At 46.3% G+C, this 22720-nt stretch overlaps 1 protein-coding gene across 2 annotated transcripts in view; it reads right to left on the reverse strand.

Moving 5' to 3' along the window:
- Positions 1-22720, reverse strand: part of ATP10B (ATPase phospholipid transporting 10B (putative)) — a 233234-nt gene that overhangs the window by 72600 nt on the left and 137914 nt on the right. Inside the window, exons 4-5 of one of the 2 annotated variants that reach the window (XM_036014749.1) lie at positions 12606-12900; positions 11415-11609 (exon numbers count right to left, since the gene is read on the reverse strand). In XM_036014749.1, coding sequence (XP_035870642.1) covers positions 11415-11609; positions 12606-12880 — 470 coding nt within the window. In that variant the 5' untranslated portion in view covers positions 12881-12900. Of the gene's footprint in view, positions 1-10058; positions 10709-11414; positions 11610-12605; positions 12901-22720 lie in introns of those variants that run through there. The other variant, XM_036014748.1, reaches the window with a different exon arrangement.

The raw sequence follows: 22720 nt of genomic DNA on the forward strand, positions 1-22720 counted from the left end.
CACGAGAGAACACACTGGGAGCAGCCTCCTGACCACCAGCGCTTTCAGAGCACATGGGTCAGCTTTGCCAGCTGGGGGTGCAGCAGATGCAGGCTTATCAACGGCAAGGTGAGCGCACCTTCAACAACGGACATTGAATCTCATTCTTTCCCCTTCTTACCAAGGACTGCGCTGCTTATTATGGGATGTGGGTTATTAAGGTAGCAGAAGATGGAAGGTTACGGAGGTGAGCTCCTGGTACACATTTTTATGAATAGTCACCTCTATGATTTGGGCTGGAGAGTTTTCTTGTTAATTGTGGCCACAGTGACAGGTATCACACAACAATGGAGCCACCCAAGAAACTGTAAGTCCAACCAGTCTCAGTCTTTCCTTTGGATGTAACCTGCTCTTCCTTAGGATGGCACGCGGCGGTGAAGGAACATTCTCAGCCCTGCTGCAGGCTTACCTCCCCAAGCTGGGCATGCCCACCTGCGGGCTGTGCTTCCCCAACAGAGGCATGCCTGCCTCCAGGCACACGGCCTGTCCTGTGTGTCTGGGGGTAATGAAGGCATGAGACCAATGTGATTTGGGGAATGTTGGTTCTTAAAAAATGATGTGCTTTTTTTGGGGGGGGGGAGGGTTTAGGGAATATGGTGGAGTAAATTAGCAGGCACATAATTGAAAGAATAACATTTACATGAACCCCAATATGGCTGTGTTATGAAATCAGAGTCAAATTTTGTAGGAACTTTAGGGATAAAGACACAGAGACATCCGGAGCATTGCCTGAGCACTGGGCCCCTCTGTGCTGACCTCCCGATCCTCAGGGCCCACTTGGTCTTTTCGACTGTCTGGAGCGTGACTGTGGAAAAGGCGAGGATGTGCAGCCCCAGGGGGTCCAGCCAGAGGAAGTGATGAGTGGCTGAATGCAGCTGACATGGAAAAGCTGCAAGCTCCTGCATTGAGTGACACCCCGACACGGCCAGCTGCTGGCTCCAGCCACCTGAGGAAGTCATCCCCTTGTTAATCCAGCCCGTGTGGACCAGCTGGCCCAGTGGACACGTCCACACACTCTGGATCACCCCCCTGCTCAGTGAGTCCACACCTGGGAACTGACTGCTATTTTAGTTTCATGGAATGTTCACTGATGTTTAAAAAATAAGACAAATCAACGTGGCTTGGGATGAAGACTCCATCTGGCAGATTCTGCCTCCAGGAGAAATTGAGTGGGGTGGCGTTTAAATGGCTTTCCGAGAGGCCATAGAGCTTATTAAGTGGTAAATAAACAGCAAGAGAGATTTGTAACCAACTGGATGCTGTAGGGAAGCAGGTAAAAGGGGAGGGGGTGGGGGAGGAGAGGATGCCTAAGGCTTCACTTCTCAAGTATGTGGGCTTTATAAAAAGGGTTTCAAGGAACTGGAGTAGAGGGACTTTATCAGGATTAGTTGCCTGTGGGACTTTTTGTTCAATGTAGGATGATGTGCTGACCTGGGCTGCTCTTCAGGAAGCTTCAATGTCAAGCCCAGAGTGGGCAGTGCTGCTACCCCGGGGTGAAAGGGGAGGGAGGGTCAGGGAGAATGAGTGCAGTGCAGGGATTAAGAGCAGGCTAGAAGCCCAGCTTCTCCACTCACGCCCTGTGTGACCTTGGGCAAGTTACTCCACCTCTCGGTGCCTCTGCTTTTTCCAGTGGAAGGTAATACACGTACTTGCCTCAGAGGACTGGCGACAAGCACAGGTAGAGTACTGAGCTCAGGGCTTTGCCCCTAGTGCTCAATAAATACAAACATCTTCCTGGCTGGTGTAGCTCAGTGGATTGAGTGTGGGCCTAAGAACCAAAGTACTGCCGGTTCGATTCCCAGTCAGGGCACATGCCTGGATTGCAGGCCACATCCCCAGTATGGGGTGTGCAAGAGGCAACCATACATTGATGTTTTTCTGCCTCTCTTTCTCCCTTCTTTTCCTTCTCTCTAAAAATAAATAAATAAAATCTTTAAAAAGTTGAATCAACCGATCTTAGACAGAGGAGCAAAGGCAATACCGTGGGGAAAGATAGTCTTTTCAACAAAAGGTGCTGGAACAACTGAACATTTATATGCAAAAAAAATATAGACACAGACCTTATACCCTTCTAAAAAATTAACTCCAAATGGATCACAGACATAAATGCAAAATGCAAACTATAAAATTCCTAGCCAATAGCATAAGAGAAGATTTGTCTTGCACATGAGGTAGCAGAAAAAGAGCTTTGCTAACCTTTAGCTATTTTAACACCCAATCTAGCTCTTCTTGTTAGGGACTCATCAGTGGAAACTTCCAATAATGATAATATATGATAATGTGATATACTATGACATAATACAGATAATGTATATCATATAATACACAACCTAACCTAATGGAATAAATATAATAAGCTCATATATATTGAGTGCCAGTCATGAACCCAGCACTTAACCTATATGACCATTTAGCTATGTGACAATAAAACAACTTCTGTTGTTACCATTACCTCTATTTCACAGATGAAAAACTTAGTCCCGGAAAGCTGATCTAACTTATGGAGGGTCACATAGGTGTGTCTACCAGGACATATGAGTGACAGCGTAAGAGCTTTGTGGGTCATCGTGGTCTCCTGATTCTGTGTGGGACTGAGCCACAGAGCAGATGAAGTGTCAGAAGCTGGTGTCACAGGCGTCAAGGAGGAGGCGTGGAGGACAGCAGCCTCGCTGTTGGAAATTGTGTGCTCCTTAATGGCAAAAACAGAGGCTGTAAATCCTCACCCGCTAAAATACAAATCAGGCCTGTTGACACAAGTGCAGAGCTCTGGTGACACTTGAATTCTTGTTTTACGGCTCTTCCACCCACTGGGTTTCAGGGAAGACCTAATGCATCCCATGCTGAAATGACAAGCTGAATTGGCCCGAATGGTTTATGGCCTCCTGTGAGCACAGGGCGAGGCAGTGGGCGGAGGGCAGCACTTGCAAAATGAATGCTTCCGAGAGGAGCCTAGTTTGCTGGTGCCAGAGGCAGACCAAAGACCTGTGGGATGGACGCGATGGCCCGCTGGTCTGCTGTGTCCAGCCAGTGGTGCTTTTCACCGTCATGCTTCAAATGACACTGATGTCGCTTTGTTGTCTGCATTTTTCAGATTCTTCCCCCAGGCCCATTTTGCTATGTTTTACAGCTTGCAGTCCAGTTCTGTGGCAAAGAATTTGTTTTCTCTCCTGTGGTTCCAAACCCTAGCCTTTCTTTCTTGCTCCCCTTGAGTCAAGCTCAAGGTGATTTCTGACTATCAAGGTCACAGAAGTCTCCTTAGCAATAGTGTTAGCGAACATTTTCTGAGTGTTCCTCAATGCCAGGCACTGTACTAAGCATTTTACGTGCATCATCTCATCTAATACTTGCAGCAAGCCAGGATGTAATTTTAGAGTGAAAATGAATTTATGATTGTATTTAGATGCTAGAATGGCCCTGGCAAACCCTAAATTCCACCCTGTCCATCATTGTGTCTCCTTTGGGTTTCCCGGGGAGCTGTGGTTCAGGAGAAATAATAGGAGCATGGGGTCCAAACAGCTGGTTTGTGAGTAGCTGCACAAGCATGACATTCTAATGCACACTCTATGTTAGAAATTGGGCTCAACAACGTGATTATTAGGCTCTGGGCTGGATGAGGCCACCCACATCCCTTGCTGGATCTAAACCTTGGTGTGCATGTGCTCAGGTATGGCGTGGAAAGGGCAGGGCCCTAGAGGAGAGGAGATCCAGGCTCCACTGGGATTTCTCGAATTCCGGTTTTAAATTCTGTCCTTGGAATAGATGAGAGATGAGAGAGCAGAGCACAGGTTTTTCCTTTTAGAACATTGGAACCCTGTGCGCTGTCAATGTGGCTCTGTGAATGTCCTTGCTTTTTCCTAATAAAACAAGCAATTCCTCCCTTGTACATATGGGGAATGCAGCAAGAAAGAGGAAGGGCTCAGACTGGGACTGCCATTGATAAAATTAGAGTTGAAGTGCCTGGAACAAATTTTTTTTTTTTTAAGATTTTATTTATTTATTTTTAGAGAGGGAAGGGAGGGAGAAAGAGAGAGAGACATCAATGTACGGTTGCTGGGGGCCGTGGCCTGCAACCCAGGCATGTGCCCTGACTGGGAATCGAACCTGCGATGCTTTGGTTCGCAGCCCGAGCTCAATCCACTGAGCTACGCCAGCCAGGAAATTTTTTAAAATTACCTAGTGCTAATAGGTATGGTGCGTAAATGGTTTATAAGGATTATCTCACTCAAGCCACCAGAAAGGTCCTAGTATTGTCCCCATTGTACAGATGTTGAAATGGAGGCTCGAGGGACCAAGCAATTCCATATGTCTGCACATTTAGTAAGTGGCAGCTCTGCGATAACCCCAGGTCCGACGTCAAAGTCCCTGATGCCAAGCATCCAGTAAGATGTCACGTTTTAAATGCCGCTGTTGAGCCTGCTTTGCCTGTGCTCCTTTCACCCTGCAGTGCACTGCATACTTCATGTCTACGGCTGGGCTCTTTTCAAGCCCTTTTGCATGTCATCTGCACACCTTTTAATAAAATAGACCACCTACCCCTTTTCAGAACATATACCATAGAGAGATTATGATCACCACTTGAAGATGAGACACATGGGGTCCCAACTGCTTAAGTGGCTTTGTTCAGGTCCTGTGGCTAATTAGCAACAGATTGGGATCAGGACCTCTGGTGTCCTCACTCTCAGGCTTTCCGATGGGGCCCTGGCAAGAAAGGCAGCTGCTGTACTGACACAACAGGCTGCAGGCCGGCCCGTCCTTCTCCCGCAGGGAGCCAGTCCTCAGGGCCACGTGGGCAGACAGAAGACCGGCCCCTCGCCTGCAGCGCCTGCAGCACCTGCAGCGCCTGCAGCACCTGCAGTTGTGTTTACGTTACGGCAGCTGCCTGACTTGGCAGAAAAGGCAGTTCCCAAATCTTGGTCAAAGTCAGAGTTTAAGAATTTCTCATTGAAATCATTCTTCTCAGTTTCTGATATTTTTTGACCATGGTCCTTGGGATAGTGGCGTCAAGCCACGTGCACAACTTTTAGGTGACACGTGAACAGGCTGGGGGCTGAAAGGCGCTCCCTGTGTGGGGCGAAATGTTGCGCATCCTCCCTCCCATGCCTCCTGGAAGGTCACCTCTTCGGGGCTTCCTGCAGCCTTCACCTTTCTCACGTGCAGATGGGTCATCATAACCCCTGCTTGACTGCGGCCCTTTGTACACAGGCCACCAAAGCACGTGGGCCACAGCAGCTGTTTACAAATTCCTCCTGACCCCTGGACCACTGGGAGCCTCTCGAGGGCACACAGGGCCCGTGGCGGTGCAAACGTGCTCGGTCCTGAATTAACACTTGCTAAACAGATGAATGAGTGAGTGCCTGGCCCTTTAAGCACTTTTGCTACGTGACAATATACCAAATACAAAAATCGGCCTGGATTCCCTTGGTTTCCACTCCTGCTTCCTTATTGCCTGTTTTCTGAATACAAATAAAAATTTACTAAGCTGGATGAAAAAAATCTCTTGCTGGGTATTTTTTTTTTCTAGATTCATTAAACTGAGCCCTGGGAGAAACAGAGCTAATACAATTCTGAAGCTAATCTCTCCTTGAAGTCATTCCATAAATCTGATTAATGGGTCACCTTTAGACCACAAGCACAGTTGCTGTATTAAAAGAAAATGCTCTAACAGGATTGTAAGTCTGTTAACAAGGCTTCTGGTGTTTGCAGAAAGATTCCCTCACAGCCTCAACACGTCCAGGCTGGATGATGCATGGGATTAGGTTGAGCAAAGTGCGAAGGGCCCTGGTATTCAATTGCACAAAAATGAAAACAACCTAAAAAAAGGACATCAGTTTCTCAGATGTGTGAATGTGAGACAAAATGGATAGAGCTAGTGATTGAGATACAAGCTATTATGTGGCTTCTCAGAAAAAAACGATCCTCTCGGATCTTGTATTCTCTGTCTGACGTCTTGTTATGTATCATCGATATTTGACAAAAGGAGTGCCACTGAGCATCTGTCAGTTAACATAACAACTAACACAATCTAGCGTTTCCCAGCTTCCTCTCCTGGGGTTCTTCATAGAGCTGATTCACTCCAGAGTTTGAAGGACTCTAGGAACCTGCAGTACGGAATGTCCCAAAGTGTGTACATTCCTACCTGCTAACATGTGGAAAACAATTTATAAGAGTCTAAACTCAAATATTCTTTAAGGTGATAATTTTGAGAACATGGAGGTGGCCTCTCTAATACCTGCTCACCCTTCTCTTAGAAAATATCTCTCTCTCCCTCTCTCCATTTGGGTTTTTTATCTTCTCTGGGTTGCTCAAGTGCTTTCAGGGAAGCAGGCTGCACGTAGGACTCTGTGGCTCACTTAGAACCCAATTAGCATATGCCCATCTCCTGGTCACAGAGATTGATTCAAGGACAGGCATGTGACCCTCTGTGGTCACTGAGGTATGAGGAGGGACTTGGCCTCCAAGAGTGCTTCTAGAGTGCCTTTCTTTCTCCCTTTGTGAGTTATCCCATGTAGAGGTGAAGGCTGGAGCTGCTGCAGCCATCTTATCGCCACAAGGGAAGCTTCCCTGAAGATAAAGATGTTATAAAGGAGACTGAATGAAAAGGACAGCTAAGTGTTGGGTCTAGGGGACAGACTGAACCTTGCCTTATCACCTGCCCACATCAGCATGGTTGTAGTGACTTAAACCAAGAAGTCTCTTCATTGTTTAAACTCATTTGAGTTGAGCTTTCTGCTGCCTTGAGCAGAAGGCATTTCAACAGACACAACTGAGTTAAACAAAGTGGGTTTAACTCAGGGGTCATCATCAAGGGTCTCTCAGAACTTTTATTATGTTAATGAGCATGGTTGTACCTTTTCCCAAGTTCATTTGGCTCTGGGTTCTGTTCTTTCACAGCGTGTCTCCAGTGCAAGATCTAGTCTGACTCCAAAGTGTTACAAAAGTGCAAACTGAGACCCAGAGACTTAAAGGACTTCTCTAAGCCATTACATCAATGACGGGTCTGAGCTGTGCGGTTCCATTTACACGTGGATCTCTGTGCAGCTCCAAACCACGTTGTTCAAGAGTTGACTGTACTAGCAGTGAGCCGCAGATCCGGGCCGAGAGGGTAGGCTCCCCAACTTCTAGGTCTGCCTTCTCACTTCTAGACCACAACCCCCTCTGCCCAAAGGGGTTAAGAGGTTCCCTCTGTGAAGATAAATCTCAAAAGGAGAATCCAATCATTCTTTTGCGAGAATCCAGATTCCTAGGATACCATAAAGCAAAGGTTGCAAAGTAGGGAGCTCCCAGGCAACGTAACTTTATGTCAAATAAAATAGGTCTGAAGTATTTGAAAAAAAAAAATCAATCAGTTACCAACATTTAAAAAGCAGGTTATTTCAAATAAAAATATTAATTCTAGCTCCCTTAATAAAACTCAGGCAATCTAGCAACATTAGGCCCCTACCACATGGGGCAAAAGTAGGTTTATAGTTGTTTTTATGGAAAAATAACACAGTCATTAGTAAATAATAAAAGAATGAACTTTGTTTTGTGTACTCACAACTATAAACCTACTTTTGCCCCACCCTGTACGTCCACATGGTAACCAGCTGCAGCTGAGCGGCCATCTCTGCCTCCTGAGATGAATGCATGCCCCCCCGCCCCCTTGCCACAGTCCCCACCACTCTCTACTGCCACCTATCGCTGATGCCAAGTGTCGCTTGCCATGTATAAGCACACATACACAAATATGGCTTTCCTGTTTGTATCCAGTCCATTTTATTCAATCACCTTCCAGTCCCTGTAGTCAATTATTTGGCTCTCCTGGAAAAAGTAATAAATATTAACAAGTATCCCCAAGGCTCGGTAAGTCTGCACCAACACCGAGTGAGTCAATGATGAATATAGGTTTCTTTACTCGGTACCTTTTCTTTAGTCTTTCATGGACCATGGAGCAGGAGGGCCAGCATATATACACTTCAGAGACATCTCTCTGTCCCTATTTTTCCACTAAATATACTTTGCCACAAAACCCCGAATGCCCCTCTCTGCCAGTGAGCCTGTGGACGAATGTCTCTTCTTGCTAGGATTGCTACCACCTCGGCCTTCTGCCGTCCTGGAAGTTATTTTGAGGAAAGAACTATAGCCGTTCAGTCTCTGCCGGGCCAGTACCCTGTGCAGGCCAGCCTGTGGTCTGATCCACACCCTGACATCATCCCGAAGAACAGCCCCATTATTCTGGGACGCTTCGGACAGGATTCCTGGCAGGGCAGGGAGGACAGGACCAGGCTCGTTGAGGTCCACGTGCGTTCCTCCCTGGAACCAGCTTCCAGACTCACTAGCTTCTCTAATGGGGGGGGGTAAGGGGGGTGAAGAAAGAAAGAAAATAACAACAAAGGAGAAAGGTGGGAACAAAAAGGGATGGGTGGATCGATGACAGGAGAAAAGTGATGCTTTCTACAAAACCAGCCTCTTCAAAGAAAGGTGTCTGAGCCCCACAGTTAGTTCCCTTCTCTGTATCATTCCTTATTCACAGGAGAGCGATGACTCAATCTCAGCTCTAGGTTGTGCCAGCAACATTCAGGACAATTAGGCCCAGCTGCGAAAACAACCACAAACCCAAACTAAAGCCTTGTGATTCAATTTCTTAGACGCAGGTGTGGTCCTGCCCGCACGGAGACCCGAAGCTCATCTGAAGCTGACAGAGGACACGGAGCCTTTCTTGGGGTGACCTGGAGACACATGTGTCACCTGCGTGAGAAGCTTCCCTGGTGACAACTTTCCAAATGGAGTTTGGCTCAGCAACCCTCTCACCAGCCAACTCCAAACGGGTCCCCTTCCCCTCCACGAGGAGAGGACCCTTCCTCAGAAGGACGCAGTCCCTGCTCCTACAGCTGCAGCACACACCTTGAAGCGAGAATGACCAGAGCCACTGCGGAACTCGTGCTGAATTACGGCTGACCAAGTCAGAGGGAAAACGTGAGACAGACAGTGCTCCTTGGGCAAGACAGACATTTTCCTGATTCGCCAAGACGTCACGCCCTTGCCTGCTAGCGAGTCCATCATCTAAGCATCTGCTGCTGACCCACAGAGCCCTCAGTCGGGCAGCCTGTCCGTGAGCCTGGGCTCGGTGGCCTTGCTCCCTTCCAGCCCATGCGAGCCGGCACCCACTTGAGACACACGATAATTCTACTCTCTTCCCTTCCTGACCATGAGCATGTCCTTTCCCTAACACCCGAGGCCGGTCAAGTGCTGGCGGAAACTTTGTAAAGCAACGACCCATATAAAATAACAAATAATGTGGCAGCAAGACAGGTGGTGGGCAGCTTTTACTTTGGTTGGGACAACGTCAGAGAGGAAGCTGCAGGGCAGGCTTGATGATGGAGCTGATAGGAGTTTTACACTCTAAAAACAAACCCATCGCAGCTTACGTATTGAGTGTTCATGACACGTTAGGCATCGTGCTAAGCACTTTCCAAGGATTACCTTGTGCAATTATCATGACCACCCCCGGGAAGTGTTCCGATTTTACAAATGACGAAACGAGGCTCAGAGAGATTAAGCGAGTCGCCTGAGGTCACGCACTTCTCTAGTGACAGGGACGGTGTTTAGCCCAGGTGTGGAGTTTCTGATGCTGCGTCTCCTAATACGACTCTCTGCCAGGAGCTCCCCCAACCAACAGCGATGCCCCCTGCCCTGGAGGGCGTCCAGCCCGCTCCAATGTGCTCATGGCCACACAGGACCAAGGATATGTGAGCATGTATGCAAGATTCTTAAATACTAAACACGTTTGAAACAGCAAAGAGCATGCCGTCTAAGAAAGACCTCCTAATTTTAAAAAGTATCTGAGTCCAGCCCCTATCGTTTTGTTTTGTCTTTTGGTGTCACACCATACTCTTCACTGGGAAGAACTGAACAGCTCCACTGAGGTAATGGGATGTTCTCTCCCTCCTCACCCCTTCTCCGCACGGCAGCTGCAGGGGTAGCACCCGCAGGCAGAGCAGAGCTGGGCCCCCCAGGCGAGCCGAAGCGTTTCACGTTACCTGCTATAGACGAGGCACTCTCTGTTATTGATCACCTTATCGGATTTGTACCTCCGGAGGTCTTCCCAGGCATCCTTGATGGCGGTGACCCCCAGGATGATACAGATCGGTATCAGGTTCACCTCGGGCTGGAAGGCATTGACCACGGGGACGAAATTCAGAACCGCGATGCCCACAAAATAGATGTTGGCAAACCGATGTAGCTGCTCGAAGATGTTCTTGGGCACGAAGGACAGCACGGTGTACTTGCTGGTCTTAACCTGGTTCCCGCAGTAGTGCCTGTTGGGGTTCTCTTTGCGGGACCCTCCTTCAAAGGGCAGGCTGGAGACCACCACTCGTTTCTTGTCTTCTTTCTTCTTCCGCCTTCTCTTCCCTTCTTCCTTTCTCATCTCTGCTCAGTCCCGGCTCTTTAATTCTCACAGGGTGGCTTGTGAGTTCCATGGAGAAGAGGTTTCTCCCTGTTCAGTTCCATTGTTCAGCCACCAGCGAGTCATGTCTCCGACATCTTTTACCTCCTTCTCTGCTGAAAACTTCTCTCTCCTTTTTAAAGGCAAATTAAAAACAAAAAGCCAGTGTACAAACACCCGGGGGGAGAAATCTAACAAGGAAAGAAAGAGTTTGCAAAGGACAGGTGTGCACTTGCCAGGCCACTTCCTCCTACCTGCGGAGACTCCGCCTTCTGGAATGTGGACAGACGTCACCAGTCACCCACAGGTATCTTTCTTTTCCACCCTCAGCATCTGGGAACAGGTGTGCCACCTCTGGGTCCTAAAGCCTACCTGATTAAGTTCTCTAAAAGCAAGGATTTTTAATCAAGAGACTCAGGTGCTTGAAAAATGGTACTCAATTTCTGGTTGGGAGACACTGCCTGTTACCGCCCCCCCCCCCCCCCCCCAAAGATCTGCTCCTAAACTTGGTCTCCTGAGATGATCCAGTCAACACTGGGCTTCTTAGCCCTACTCTTAACAATATAACTTCCTTGTGTTTAATTATATGAGTGTTTACACAAGTTAAATTAAGGTTTCTAAGTCTCAGCACTATTGACATTTTGGGTTGGATAGTAATTGTTTGTTGTGAGGGGGGGCTGTCCCAACTATGTAAGATGTTTATTTAGCATTATCCTTGGCCTTTGCCCATTAGATAGATTCCAGTAGCATCCTCCTTCCGAAAGCAGCAACAAAAATGTCTCCAGACATTGTCAAATGTCCCCTGCAGGGAAAAATTGCCCTTTTGAGAATCACTGAAATTATGTGAACCTAAGAAAATACGTGAGAAGAGAGACCAATCTTTTGAAAGTGCTGATGGTTTTACATAATTGATTTGCAAGAGAGAACACAGAAGAGTGATTCCCCTCACCTCTCGTATATCTGGATGTGGGAGCAGTTTATCTCCGTGTCAAAGCGGTATCTCTTGAAGTCCTCCACGCCGTCCTTGACCATGATGATGAACAGCACGGTGGCCAGTGGTAACATGGTGATTTCCCGGTGGAAAACCTCCATGGCGGGCATCCAGTTCAGAATCACCAGGAACAGGAAGTAGAGGTTAGCCCACCTGCAAGGGGCGAGCAAGGTGTGAGTGAGCATCATGGAGAAGAAAAATATCCTCTCCACCCTATTCTTCCCCTACCCTTGACCCTTCTCCGACTCAAATGACGTTCTTTTTCAGCGTTACCTCGAACAATACAGAAAGGGGTTTAAAGCCAAATCTATCCAGATTCAAACTTGGATCCTACTGTTTACTCGCTGTGTGACCTTTCTGAGAATGTTCCGTCTTGTGTAAAATGGGAACAGTGTTGCCTACTTTAAAGGGTTCTTAGTACATGGGTCATATTTATGTATACAACAGAAGGTTTGGGAGCATGGTAGTTGCTCAGTAAATGGTATTTTATACTAATAATTACAAAATTTATGCACTGATATCTAAGTGCATGTTTTGCTTTATGATTAAAAGGCGATTTTGCATATATTATCCTAAAAGAGTGGCTTGCATTTTCAAGTTTTCCAGGTGCATCTTGCTCCTCCTTGCCACAGGGCTTTTGCACATGAAGATCCATCGCAGAAACATTTTCCTGGCCCCCTTCCCCGACTTCTCCCTGCCTTTGTCCACCAAGTGAACGCATCCTCTTCTTTCCGAAGAAATGATGGTTATACTTCAATCATCGGTTCCTCCTGGAAGTCCTCCCTGTCTTTCCGAACTGGGCCAGACTTCCCCTTGCTCCAGCAGCACCACATCTCTCTCCTTGAAAATACCTATCTGGGTTATCATTTTGCATCTGTTTATATAATTTGCAAAACTAATGTCTCTTTCACTGGACGATATACTCAGGATGGTATTTTTCCCCCCTCATGTATTTCTAGAACTCAACACATGGCCTAACACAGAGTAGAATGTTTATAAATACTTATCGAATGAATGACAGGGCTTCTTTCTCCATGTACATGCATTTGGATACTAAAGAAAAGGGGGCCCATGGTGCACATCTCTGAGATCCTCTGAGTGGCAGATACTTGGTCACAGTGAGTTTTGCTTGGCCAAGGGCGTGTGCACCTGTGAAACTGCTCCAGGAGGTTCTGGGGCAGGAAGGTGAGGAGTGAGTACTTGGTCGTGCAGATCCGGTTGCCGGAGTACCTCCTGGAGACCTTGGCCCAGTCCCGGTGGAATGTGTCGTTGTTGGGGAACACGACCCGCTGCCGCGTCAGGTTGTAGTTCTGCCTTCCCTTCTCTGGGGTCAGCAGTGGTGTGGCTTCAGATGGATGCTGGAGGTGGTCATCTCTGAGTCGCCACTGCCACCGGGGCCAGGATGAGTCCACCGAGAGGGCCATTTCCTGCAGCAGGCTACGGTCTGGAAACACACAGGAGAAGTCGCTATGGTCAGAAGAAATACATGCACGTGGTGTATTGGCTCATCCCTTTGTGCACCCACCCACCCAAGGAAGATTCTGGGACACAATGTGAGGTAAGTAGGTGCAATCCCCATCATCCATGTTTGCTTGAGGGCGAGAGACATCGAGCAAATAATCATCTAAATAATACCCAACTAATACAGGGATAAATGCCACGGAAGCATTTAAGGCGGCGGGGTTCTGATGACCTAGTGATGGCCACCAGCCCGATGGGTTGTGACCCCAGAGGTCAGAATTCTAGGTCTGGTTCACTGCTGTCTCTGAACTGTCCCTTCACTTGGCTGGTCTTCCGTTTCTGCACAAGCATTTTGTGAGGAACAAATGTGACAGTATGTAAAAGTCTGTTGAGATATGTCTTAAGGGGAAAGGTATTTATTCTCTAGGTTTTCTCCAGCTCTAAAATTTTCTGATATTGATATTTCAGAGAACCCCATTTGTGGGCAGAATGTGAAATGACAGTGATAGATGGGACAGGAGAGAGAGGTTCTTCTCTAGGACACTGGGGCCTGGGGTGACTGGGAAGTGCTGAATGGGGTTCCAGGAACACCAGATGGCTTTCTCTCACCTGGTTGTCTGGAGTTGGGGGAGGGAGAGTCCTTTCTTTCTCTCTACTCTGTTTTCGGGGGGTTCTGAAAGGCAGCACTTGTCAAGCAGACGGTATCTCTAGGTGGTGGACGAATGATGCGTTATCCAGGATATTTCAGCTTCTGAGCTCTTTCAGTGAAAGCTCTAAGCAAGTCCTCAAGGTTCCTTTTAGCCAAAGCTTGCCTGAAGACCCAGAAGGATACTATTCAAGGGTATCCTTTGTAGTTACAAGTTGTATGTAATGGTGCTTCTTACCTAGTAGGCTCGCAAGATGATTTTCTCTTGAATAAATGGATGAGTAAATGTCAGCTATTATGAATTGTACAATGAGCTACCCCTTCTGTCATTGTAAATATGATTCACTTAAGGAGAAAAAGTCCCACTTCTAGTTTAAATGGTAATATTTTCCCTTCCTGGTGCCCATGTGATCCGACCCTTATCATAATTCTCCTCATGACTTTAATCAATCCAAATGATTTTCAATCCACAGACTCCAAGGCTATAAGAAGCTATTCAGGGTCTTAAGTGAGTCCTTGTAGCAAGCATGAAAAAATAAATGCAATTATAGATGCCCATCATAATGTGACCAAAAGCAGTATTATGACATTTGACAAGCCAGAAATAATATTATATATCTTCTTTCTTATTATAAAAAATATGTCACTTTTATGGATTTTTTTTTATTGTAAAAGAAAAGGAAATGAAAAGATAAATTCCTGAATAGAGTTGAAAATGCAAATGAGAAATATTGCCTTGGCTGGTCCCATACCTACGGGACCTCTCATAATTGTAGGTGATAAGATCTTCATAAATAAAGAAGTTGGGTTGGTATGGGAGATGCGGGTATTTCAGGTGGGCGGTTTAAAAAGCCCACTTATCATAATCATATTCTTCATTAACAACATAAAATAAGCTTCTTTAAAAATGAAGCGGACATAAACTGGATGCCAGACTAGTGGACGAGAGTTGGATGGGACATTTCCATAGTTTCAAAGTATCTTCCCCCCAGTTATTAATTGCAATGGTGAAAAGAATCGCTTTGCAGTGGAGAAACCTGGCAGTTGCCACCTTCCCCCCAAATCAAAGCCCGAGTCCCCAGGACTGGGTAACTCGACATCTCGTGCCTCCTGACGTGCTGATGTGCTGGGAAGGACATGACACCACCTCTGTGGCAGTCACAGGGAAACACTGAAAAAGTGCACCGGGGGGCTAGTCTACAAAACAGCTGGCCTGTGTTTTTCAAAGGTCAAAGGTCAAAGAAGGGCAGAGGACTGAATACAAAGAGATGACAACTACGTGCGATGTGTGATACTGGACTGGACCCTGAACTAGGCGGAGCTAAGAATGGGCACGAGGATGTTCTTGGGCAATGGGCGAGATTTGAATGTAAAAGCAGACTAGGGAATGGTATTTTAATAATATTGGACCTCTTGATTTTAATAATCATATGGTGGTTATATAAGAAAATGTTCTTGTTCCTAGGAAATCCATGCTAAATTTGGTATGGGTAAAGAAGCAAGACACCCCAACGGTTCAGAAAACAATGTCTATATTGTATGTGTGTGTATATATGTTTATATGTGCACACACACAGACACACTTACTACAAGGAAGCAGCGTCAGGAAGACTTCCTGGAAAGAGGACTATTTATTTTCACAGCCACCCGAAGAAATGCATACAAGTTAGCTCAGTAGGGCAGTTGTGGAAGGTTGTTCCAGGTAGCACCGTTTCTAGGAAAAGACAGTTCACAGGAGTGTCCTGCCGAGTACACAGGAGTCGGGGACACAGGGTGTTGAGGGCTGAGGCTAGAGACACAGACCAGGGCCAGGTGGCCTGTGAAGGCTGCACCCTGAGCTGCGAGCAGGAGGAGCCCTGAAGGCGCTAGGCAGGGAAGTGAGCAGAACCGAGCTGCTCTGGCCCAGCTGCACCTGAACAGGCCACAGAGGGCCCAGAGGGGCGACAGGGCAGCTCCTCAGTCCGTACTCCTACATCCCCGCCCCCCAAATTACTGCTTTCCAAAAATAGAAAAGGAAACACAGGGGCATTGTGTAACCCCTTTATCTGAGGTGTGGTTTATTACTGCTTTCAGGAAGGGAGGGGCAGGCCTGGAGAGGCTCTCCAAGCCCCTCCCAGTTGTAAAGGCTTTCTCCTCACATTTTCTGCAACGGCACCTGCCACTAATAATAAACTCTAGTTGTGCCTGCCGGTTCACACTCAGATGACTCTGGCTCAAAGTGGCCATCCTCTCCAGCACAACATCCTTTTCCTTGGGCAGAACGTCCCCTAGATGGTGGTTGGGGGTGACATCCCTACCTGGTGGACCATGAGCCTAACATACTGGGTTAATTATAGATTGCTGAGAAATCCTGTTCTCCCTTCCAAACTTTATCCTGCTTTCCAATCAACCCCAGTTGCTTTCTCTTTCGTTTTTTAAAAAAGTAGTTATTATTTTAGAGAGAGGGGAAAGGAAGGAGAAAGAGAGGGAGAGAAACATTAATACGGGAGAGATACATTGATTGGTTGCCTCTCGCACACCCCCAACTGGGGACCTGGCCTGCTACCCAGGGATGTGCCCTGACTGGGAATCGAACTGGTGACCTTTCGGTTTGCAGGCCAGCACTCATTCCAAAGTACCAGCCAGGGCCCTTCCTTTTTCATTTTAATAAATCTTAATAAACCCCATCATTAGCAAATTCCATTTTTACTCCTAGGGGTCAATCAACCAGTCAGTCATTGAACAACAAGTAGCTATTGAAAGAACCCTCGTTTTACAGCTGGTGAGTAAGACCTACACATCCACCTCTCTCTTCCTGGAGCTTGCACTCTAGTAAGACTGAGAGATTTTGAAACACATGCCCATAGAAATAAAAGTATATTCACCGACCAGGGTAAGTGCCACAGAGGAGAATGGAGTGCAATGTGCTTGCCTCATAGAGGGGCGTGACCTTGTCCCTGAAAGGGTGGGGCTTGAGCTGAGGTCAGGGGATGAGGGAGAGGTAACTGGATGGTCTTCTGTGTGTGTGCTTGTGTGTATCTGTCTGTGTTGTGTGTTTATGTGTGTGTTTGACATACAGTGTATGTGTTGTGTATGTGTTGTGTGCGTGTGTACATGTATGTCTGGAAGTAAGTGAGCATCCTGGCAAGAAGTCACATTTGCAAGCTTCCTATGGCCAGAGTAAACACGTTGACTTTAAAAATGAAAGAAGACTCAAGGAGGGCTAGAAAGCAGAAAGAAGTGGCTACTCAAAAATTATTTTCCCTGCATACAGAGCAGGGGTGTCCAACTCATTTTCACCGGGGGCCACATCAGCCTCGCAGTTGCCTTCAAAGGGCTGAATGTAATTTTAGGACGGTATAAATGTAACTACTCCTTAACAGTTAAACAAGAGCTCAGTGCTGCTGCTGGGTAGAAACAAGGTGCTGGGCTGGATAAAACAAGGTGGAGGGCTGGATTCAGCCTGCGGGCCTTGTGTTTGCCACCTGTGATACAGAGTTCTCTAAAAAGCATATCGGTTAGTCAGGACTATGGGGAAAACCCTATACAATTTAATCTACACTTGGATTCTTGGTAAGTAGTACACTATCCTGATATTAGAATTAATTAGAATCTTAAAAAGTTTGGCCTTTACTACAGGGGTTTTTTAAAACTCCCTATCTTGAGGACAAAATATGTGAATCTCACATACACGCGCACACACGCGCACACACACACACACACACACACACAAAATGATTTCTTGTTAGACACCTAGTTAACAAACAATAAGCACCTTCGAAAAAACCATCTGAAGTTAGTATAATCGATCAATTATATCAGTTTTGCTCAAATTGCAATCATTCTTGAATCCCCTTTTTCTAATTTTTGCCATATCTGAGTATCACTTATTTCATTAAATGCAGTATGTTTTGTCAACTTGCTTTTTATTTATTTATTTATTTATTTATTTGAGAGGGAAGGGAGGGGGGATAGAGAGAGAGAGGGAAATATCAATGTGCGGTTGCTGGGGGTCATGGCCTGCAACCCAGGCATGTACCCTGGCTGGGAATGGAACCTGCAACACTTTGGTTCGCAGCCTGAGCTCAATCCACTGAGCTATGCCAGCCAGGGCTTCAACTTGCTTTTTAAAAGCTAAAATATCAACTTTGGGTTTATGCTAAAGCATTGATATCCACAATGAAGGGATCTGACACACTGGTTTTTCCCCCCGCCATAGGTCTTCCACCACAAGACTTATTTTCTATTAAAATAAAAACTGTTGGCCTGTTATTACAACCTTGTAACAGGCCTGCCACATCTCTATCTGCTGCTCTGAAGACCAGGCCCGGAAACCTCACCAACTGCTCAGAGAACGCTGCCATTTTCATTATTCCAGGCTTCCCTCCCCATGCGTGCAAGGCTGCTGACATGTTCGGCAAGTTTTTGTTTGTTTCCTACAGACGCATCAAAACAGCAGCGGTGACGAAAGGCTTTCATCAACCCTGAGTTAAATAAAACCAGTGAACCAGATTCTTATCCGTTCCACACGCCGTCTGCTAGATCAAGAAAAGGAAGGTTTGCACGAAAACAATCTTATCATCAGTTGCATATTCATTTCACCTTTCTCACATATTTGATTAGATTTGCTTGAGAAAATGGCTATCACTTGATGAAATTTTGTGCCCATCTTACCCATACCCATTTTACAGATGAAGAACAGGAGACAGGTGAGGGGAACAGAATAATTTCTCTCTAGGATCTGTCCCTTCTTTTTACTTCCTTTAAGAAAAGAAAGCCTATATTTACTAGAATCCAAGATGTCCCCCCCCCCCATTTCAATGTTTTGAGCCTAAGATATGTCAACATAATTGATATGGTAACATTTCTTTTCTTCTTTTTTATCCTCACAACATATTATTAAATTGGTGGCAGTAGAGATTCAAGGATATATATTTGGTTGTAGGCCAGAATATAAAAATCACAGTTTGAAGTTCCCTTACGAGGGTTTCCAGTTTGGGGACCTGCCCAGGAAAGTTGAGTGAGGCCTTTGTGGGGCAAGAGGCTCAAAGCAGAGACGTCATTCTCCAGCGGAGTTTTCAGGCAGTCTACACGCCGTGGGGACGGCTGAACTTCCGAGCCTCCATTCACCCGGTTCTCAGCCACCGGGGTCTACGCAGCCGCGTGTGCGGCCAGTCTCGTAAGCACCAGAAAGTGCTCTGTCCTTCCCGGTGGGAAGAAAAAGGGCTGTGATCCGCCTCATTCACAGACTAACAAAATGTGTCTGATAATTAGGATGCCAGATGCTGTCGTCCTCTAGAGAGGAAACAATATTGAATAAGAAATGCGTCTAGGCCCTTGCACAGGGTGGGGTGGGGACTGTCGCCTTTGGAGGTTGGCGGGAGTGAAGACGAGTGTGAAAGGGGAGGGGAGAATGAGAAAGAAACAGCAATCACCGTAAATGACATTAACCAAAGGATGCAGACGACAGTGAAATACACAACAAATGGAATCCCTCCTGGGAAAGGAATGAGCAAAGGGTAAATTTTGACAAAACTCACACATCATCAACACGCCATGCTCAGCTTCTATCTGTACTTTTTGACTGAATGCATTTTATCCCTGATTGGTTTTTCTCGTAGCTCCTCAGCCTTAAGAGCCTTACTCCAACGGATTTTCAAGGACAACTATTTTTTTTTAAGCAGATAAGAAGGTATTTCTGTAGTCGGCTATGTTGTACTTCATGACTCCCCAAGTTCATTAGCGTTTAGGGCATCGCCCGTTACCCAGCAAGCTGACCTCCCTTTCGTGGGATTTGGAGCTCAGACCTCTCTCACGAGCTCTGGGTGGGAGTAACACACTCCAGCGCTAACTTGCCATTTCCGCTTCTCTAGGTAGCTGAACTTTAACATTTTGGAAACTCTCGGAATCTGTCCAAAATCCATTTTGGTTTCAGTCTGTGAGTAGCATCTCCATTTACCGAAATGGCCTAAGCCACTTCCAGGTTTCTCCTTTATGTGCTATAGCCAATCAATCTGTAAGTTCTACAGCCAATTTTAAGTTCTATTCAATTCTGCTTTTGAAATAGTCTTTCAACCCGTCTGCTTCTCAGTATTTACCTCTTTCAATCTAATCTAAAGGTATTGCCCTTTCTCGTCTTGGCCTACTGCAATGGACTTCTAATGGGTTCCTGCATCCTCCCTGGCCCCCTTTCCAATGCAGTCTTCACATAGCAGCCAGTTATTTCCCCACAGTATAGGAAAGATCATGTCAGCTTTCTCTCTCTTTTAGAGAAAATGGAAGGGAGGGAGAGAAACACAATTAGTTGCCTCTTGTACATGCCCCCGCTGAGGACCAAACTCACAACCAAGGCACACACCCTGACCAGGGTTCGAAGCCCTGTGAGGCCCAACCAACTGAGCCAGACTGCTCAGGCCTCAGTTCTCTTGTTAATGCTCTTTATGATTACCTTTGTATAAAATCTGCCTCTGACTCAGACCCACTGTATCAGAAAGTCTGGGCATGGGGTGGGAGACAGGCCCCTTTAACTAGCTCCCAGGTCATTCTATGTAGGGGTTGCCAAAGAACAAACCTGGAGAGCCACTGACTTATGCACTCGCCTATTTGCTCTCCATTGAAAGCGACCTTTCTCCATTTCCTTCCCTGTCATCCAAGGCTGGTTTCCCAGGTACCTTCCTAAAGCAAGGCGAGAGATCTCGAGAAACAAAAAGACAATGCGGGCAATCTTGTGGGTTTGTTTGGTAAGAAGAGGCAGGCAAAATGAAATGCGTGATTTCATTTCTTATATCCCTCCAGGCAGAAATGTGACTTCACTTAAATGCTGTCTTATAGATTGTATTGGTTTATTTTACCGACAAAATAATTAAGTTGGGCCTAATTAAAAGTGAACAAACTGCTGGCGGAGACGAAATGAATCAGTGCTGAGCTGAAGGGCGAAGAGAGTCGTGCCAAGTCTGCGGGGCTGAACGCAACTGTGAGAAGACAGTGCACATGGGTGGGCTCGGTCCAGCTCCCTCAAGGCCCGTGCGTGGCTGTGTGCGTGAGGGGCTCACGGGTCCACCCAGGGAAGACTGAGGTGGGGCAGGCAGCCTGAGAGATCTGGGAGGAGCTTTCTCACAGTCAAATGGACTAGGCACGTGGCTTAGTGCAAAGAATGTAGGGCCAGATTCGTGAAGTGGGGTGGGAAAAACTGACATTTTAGCATCTCCCTCCAGAGTTTTCTTAGGGTGGGAATATACCCTGCTCAACCTTTGGGATGGAAGGCAAGGGGTCAAGATTGATGGGAAGAGGAAAGTGGAGAGGGCAGGGAGAGGGAGAAGGAGTTGGCAAGAGCTTGAGAAATGGAAATTGAGCTGGTAGCAGGTTGGGGTGTGTGTTTTCAGAAGAAAACGGATTTTTTTTTTAAACGTTGAGCTACAGTTGACATATCACATCATATTAATTTCAGGCATACAACATGACTCAATATTTGTATATATTACAAAATGATCATCACAATAAGTCTTATTAATGTTCATCACCACTCAGCTATAGAAAACTTTTTTTCTTATGATGAGAATTTTTAAGATCTAGTCTCTTAGCGACTTTCAAATATATGATATAGTATTATTAACTATAGTCATCATACCACAGTCATCTATAGTATTATTAGCTATAGTCATCCCCATGACTTAATTATTTTATAAGTGCAGGTTTGTACCTTTTGACTATCTTTTTCCATTTTACCAACTCCTATCCCTACCTCTGGAAACCACCAATCTGTTTTCTGTACTTATGAGCTTTTTTTTTTTTTTTGACTTGTGAGACCATTTCGTATTTGTCTTTCTCTGTCCAACATTTCACTTAGCATAATGACCCCCAAGATCGGTCTATGTTGTTACAAATGGCAAGATTTCCTTCTTTCTTTATGGCTGAATAATATTCCACTGTATAAAACTTTTATTTTTTAAAAGGTTGATTATTTACTTAAAATACATAAGCTATTATATTATAATGTAATATCCCTCCATGTTACTTTAAAAGTGTTAAACTTTATAACACAGAGTGGCCTTGTATGAATGGCATCATTGGATTGGGGGGTAGAGGTCTAGAAACAAGAAGGACTTGTCCTCATCCTTGGCTCACTGCCAAGGGGAGAAGGCGAAAGAAGAGCCACAAGACAGTGGAGAATGAGAAACAGAGCAAATGCTGGAAATCGAACGAGAGATGACTGGAAGAAACTTCAGTTCTGTAGGAATTCACAGGAGTTGGGGCCAGGGGCAAGTGGTGGCATAGGGTTTTCCATGACCTATGGGCTGGGGGTCAAGTTGATTTTCAGCTGGAGTTTAAAGGTCAGGGCAAGCCAAGCTGATACCTGGTCTACAAGTCCCACCAACAAGCAACGTGTCTGTGGGCAGGTTGGTTACTCTTTCCGGGCCTTAGCTCCCTCCCCTGTACAATGAAGGAGTTGGACCAGGGAGTCACTAAGGCCCATGTTCTTTGACTTTGGGTTCAGTTCTCACCTGGACTCTTCTGAATTCAAGGGGATGAGTGACTCTGACAGGGGACCTTGCAGAGGGCGGATTATTTCCTCCCCAGATGACAGCTAGTCCCTACAAGATATGTGATCTTAGCTACGTGACTGAATCTTTTCTCTTTTCACAAATGCAGCTTTTTAAAATTCATCTGTTTTGGTTGAGTTACTCTCTTATACAAGCGTTGGGCTGAGCATTCTCCTATTTCCAAAGAAATAACTGAACCCTCCTATCTTCATTCTTGCTTCTATTAGATTAATAGATAAACAACAAGGGTTTCAAAAGGTCTCTATATGGTCCAAATGTCTATTCCCAAAATAGGGAGGACTTTCAAGAAAGACCCAACTGTGCGTTGGCCATTACCATCTGGACGTGTTTTCGGAATGTCAGGCTCAGTTTGCCTCCAAACGGACTGAGTGTCCTCACCCCTATACCTGCTCCAGCCCCCTCTGTCCTGCCCCCCGGAATGGCAGTGCTACCCTTTCAGCTGCCCAGGCTTTTGACTCCTTTCCCCCAGTGTATCCAGTCTTTCACCAAGCCCCGCTGACTGCAACTCAGACATATCTGTCAGTTCTCTCTGCTCTTCTCCGAGCCCCTCGCCACCACACCAGTCCTGGCCGCTTTTATCTCTTGCTTTCATTACTTGAAAGGTTTCATAGTTTGCC

The sequence above is a fragment of the Phyllostomus discolor genome, chromosome 13 (assembly GCF_004126475.2).
Source record: "Phyllostomus discolor isolate MPI-MPIP mPhyDis1 chromosome 13, mPhyDis1.pri.v3, whole genome shotgun sequence".
NCBI lineage: Eukaryota > Metazoa > Chordata > Mammalia > Chiroptera > Phyllostomidae > Phyllostomus > Phyllostomus discolor.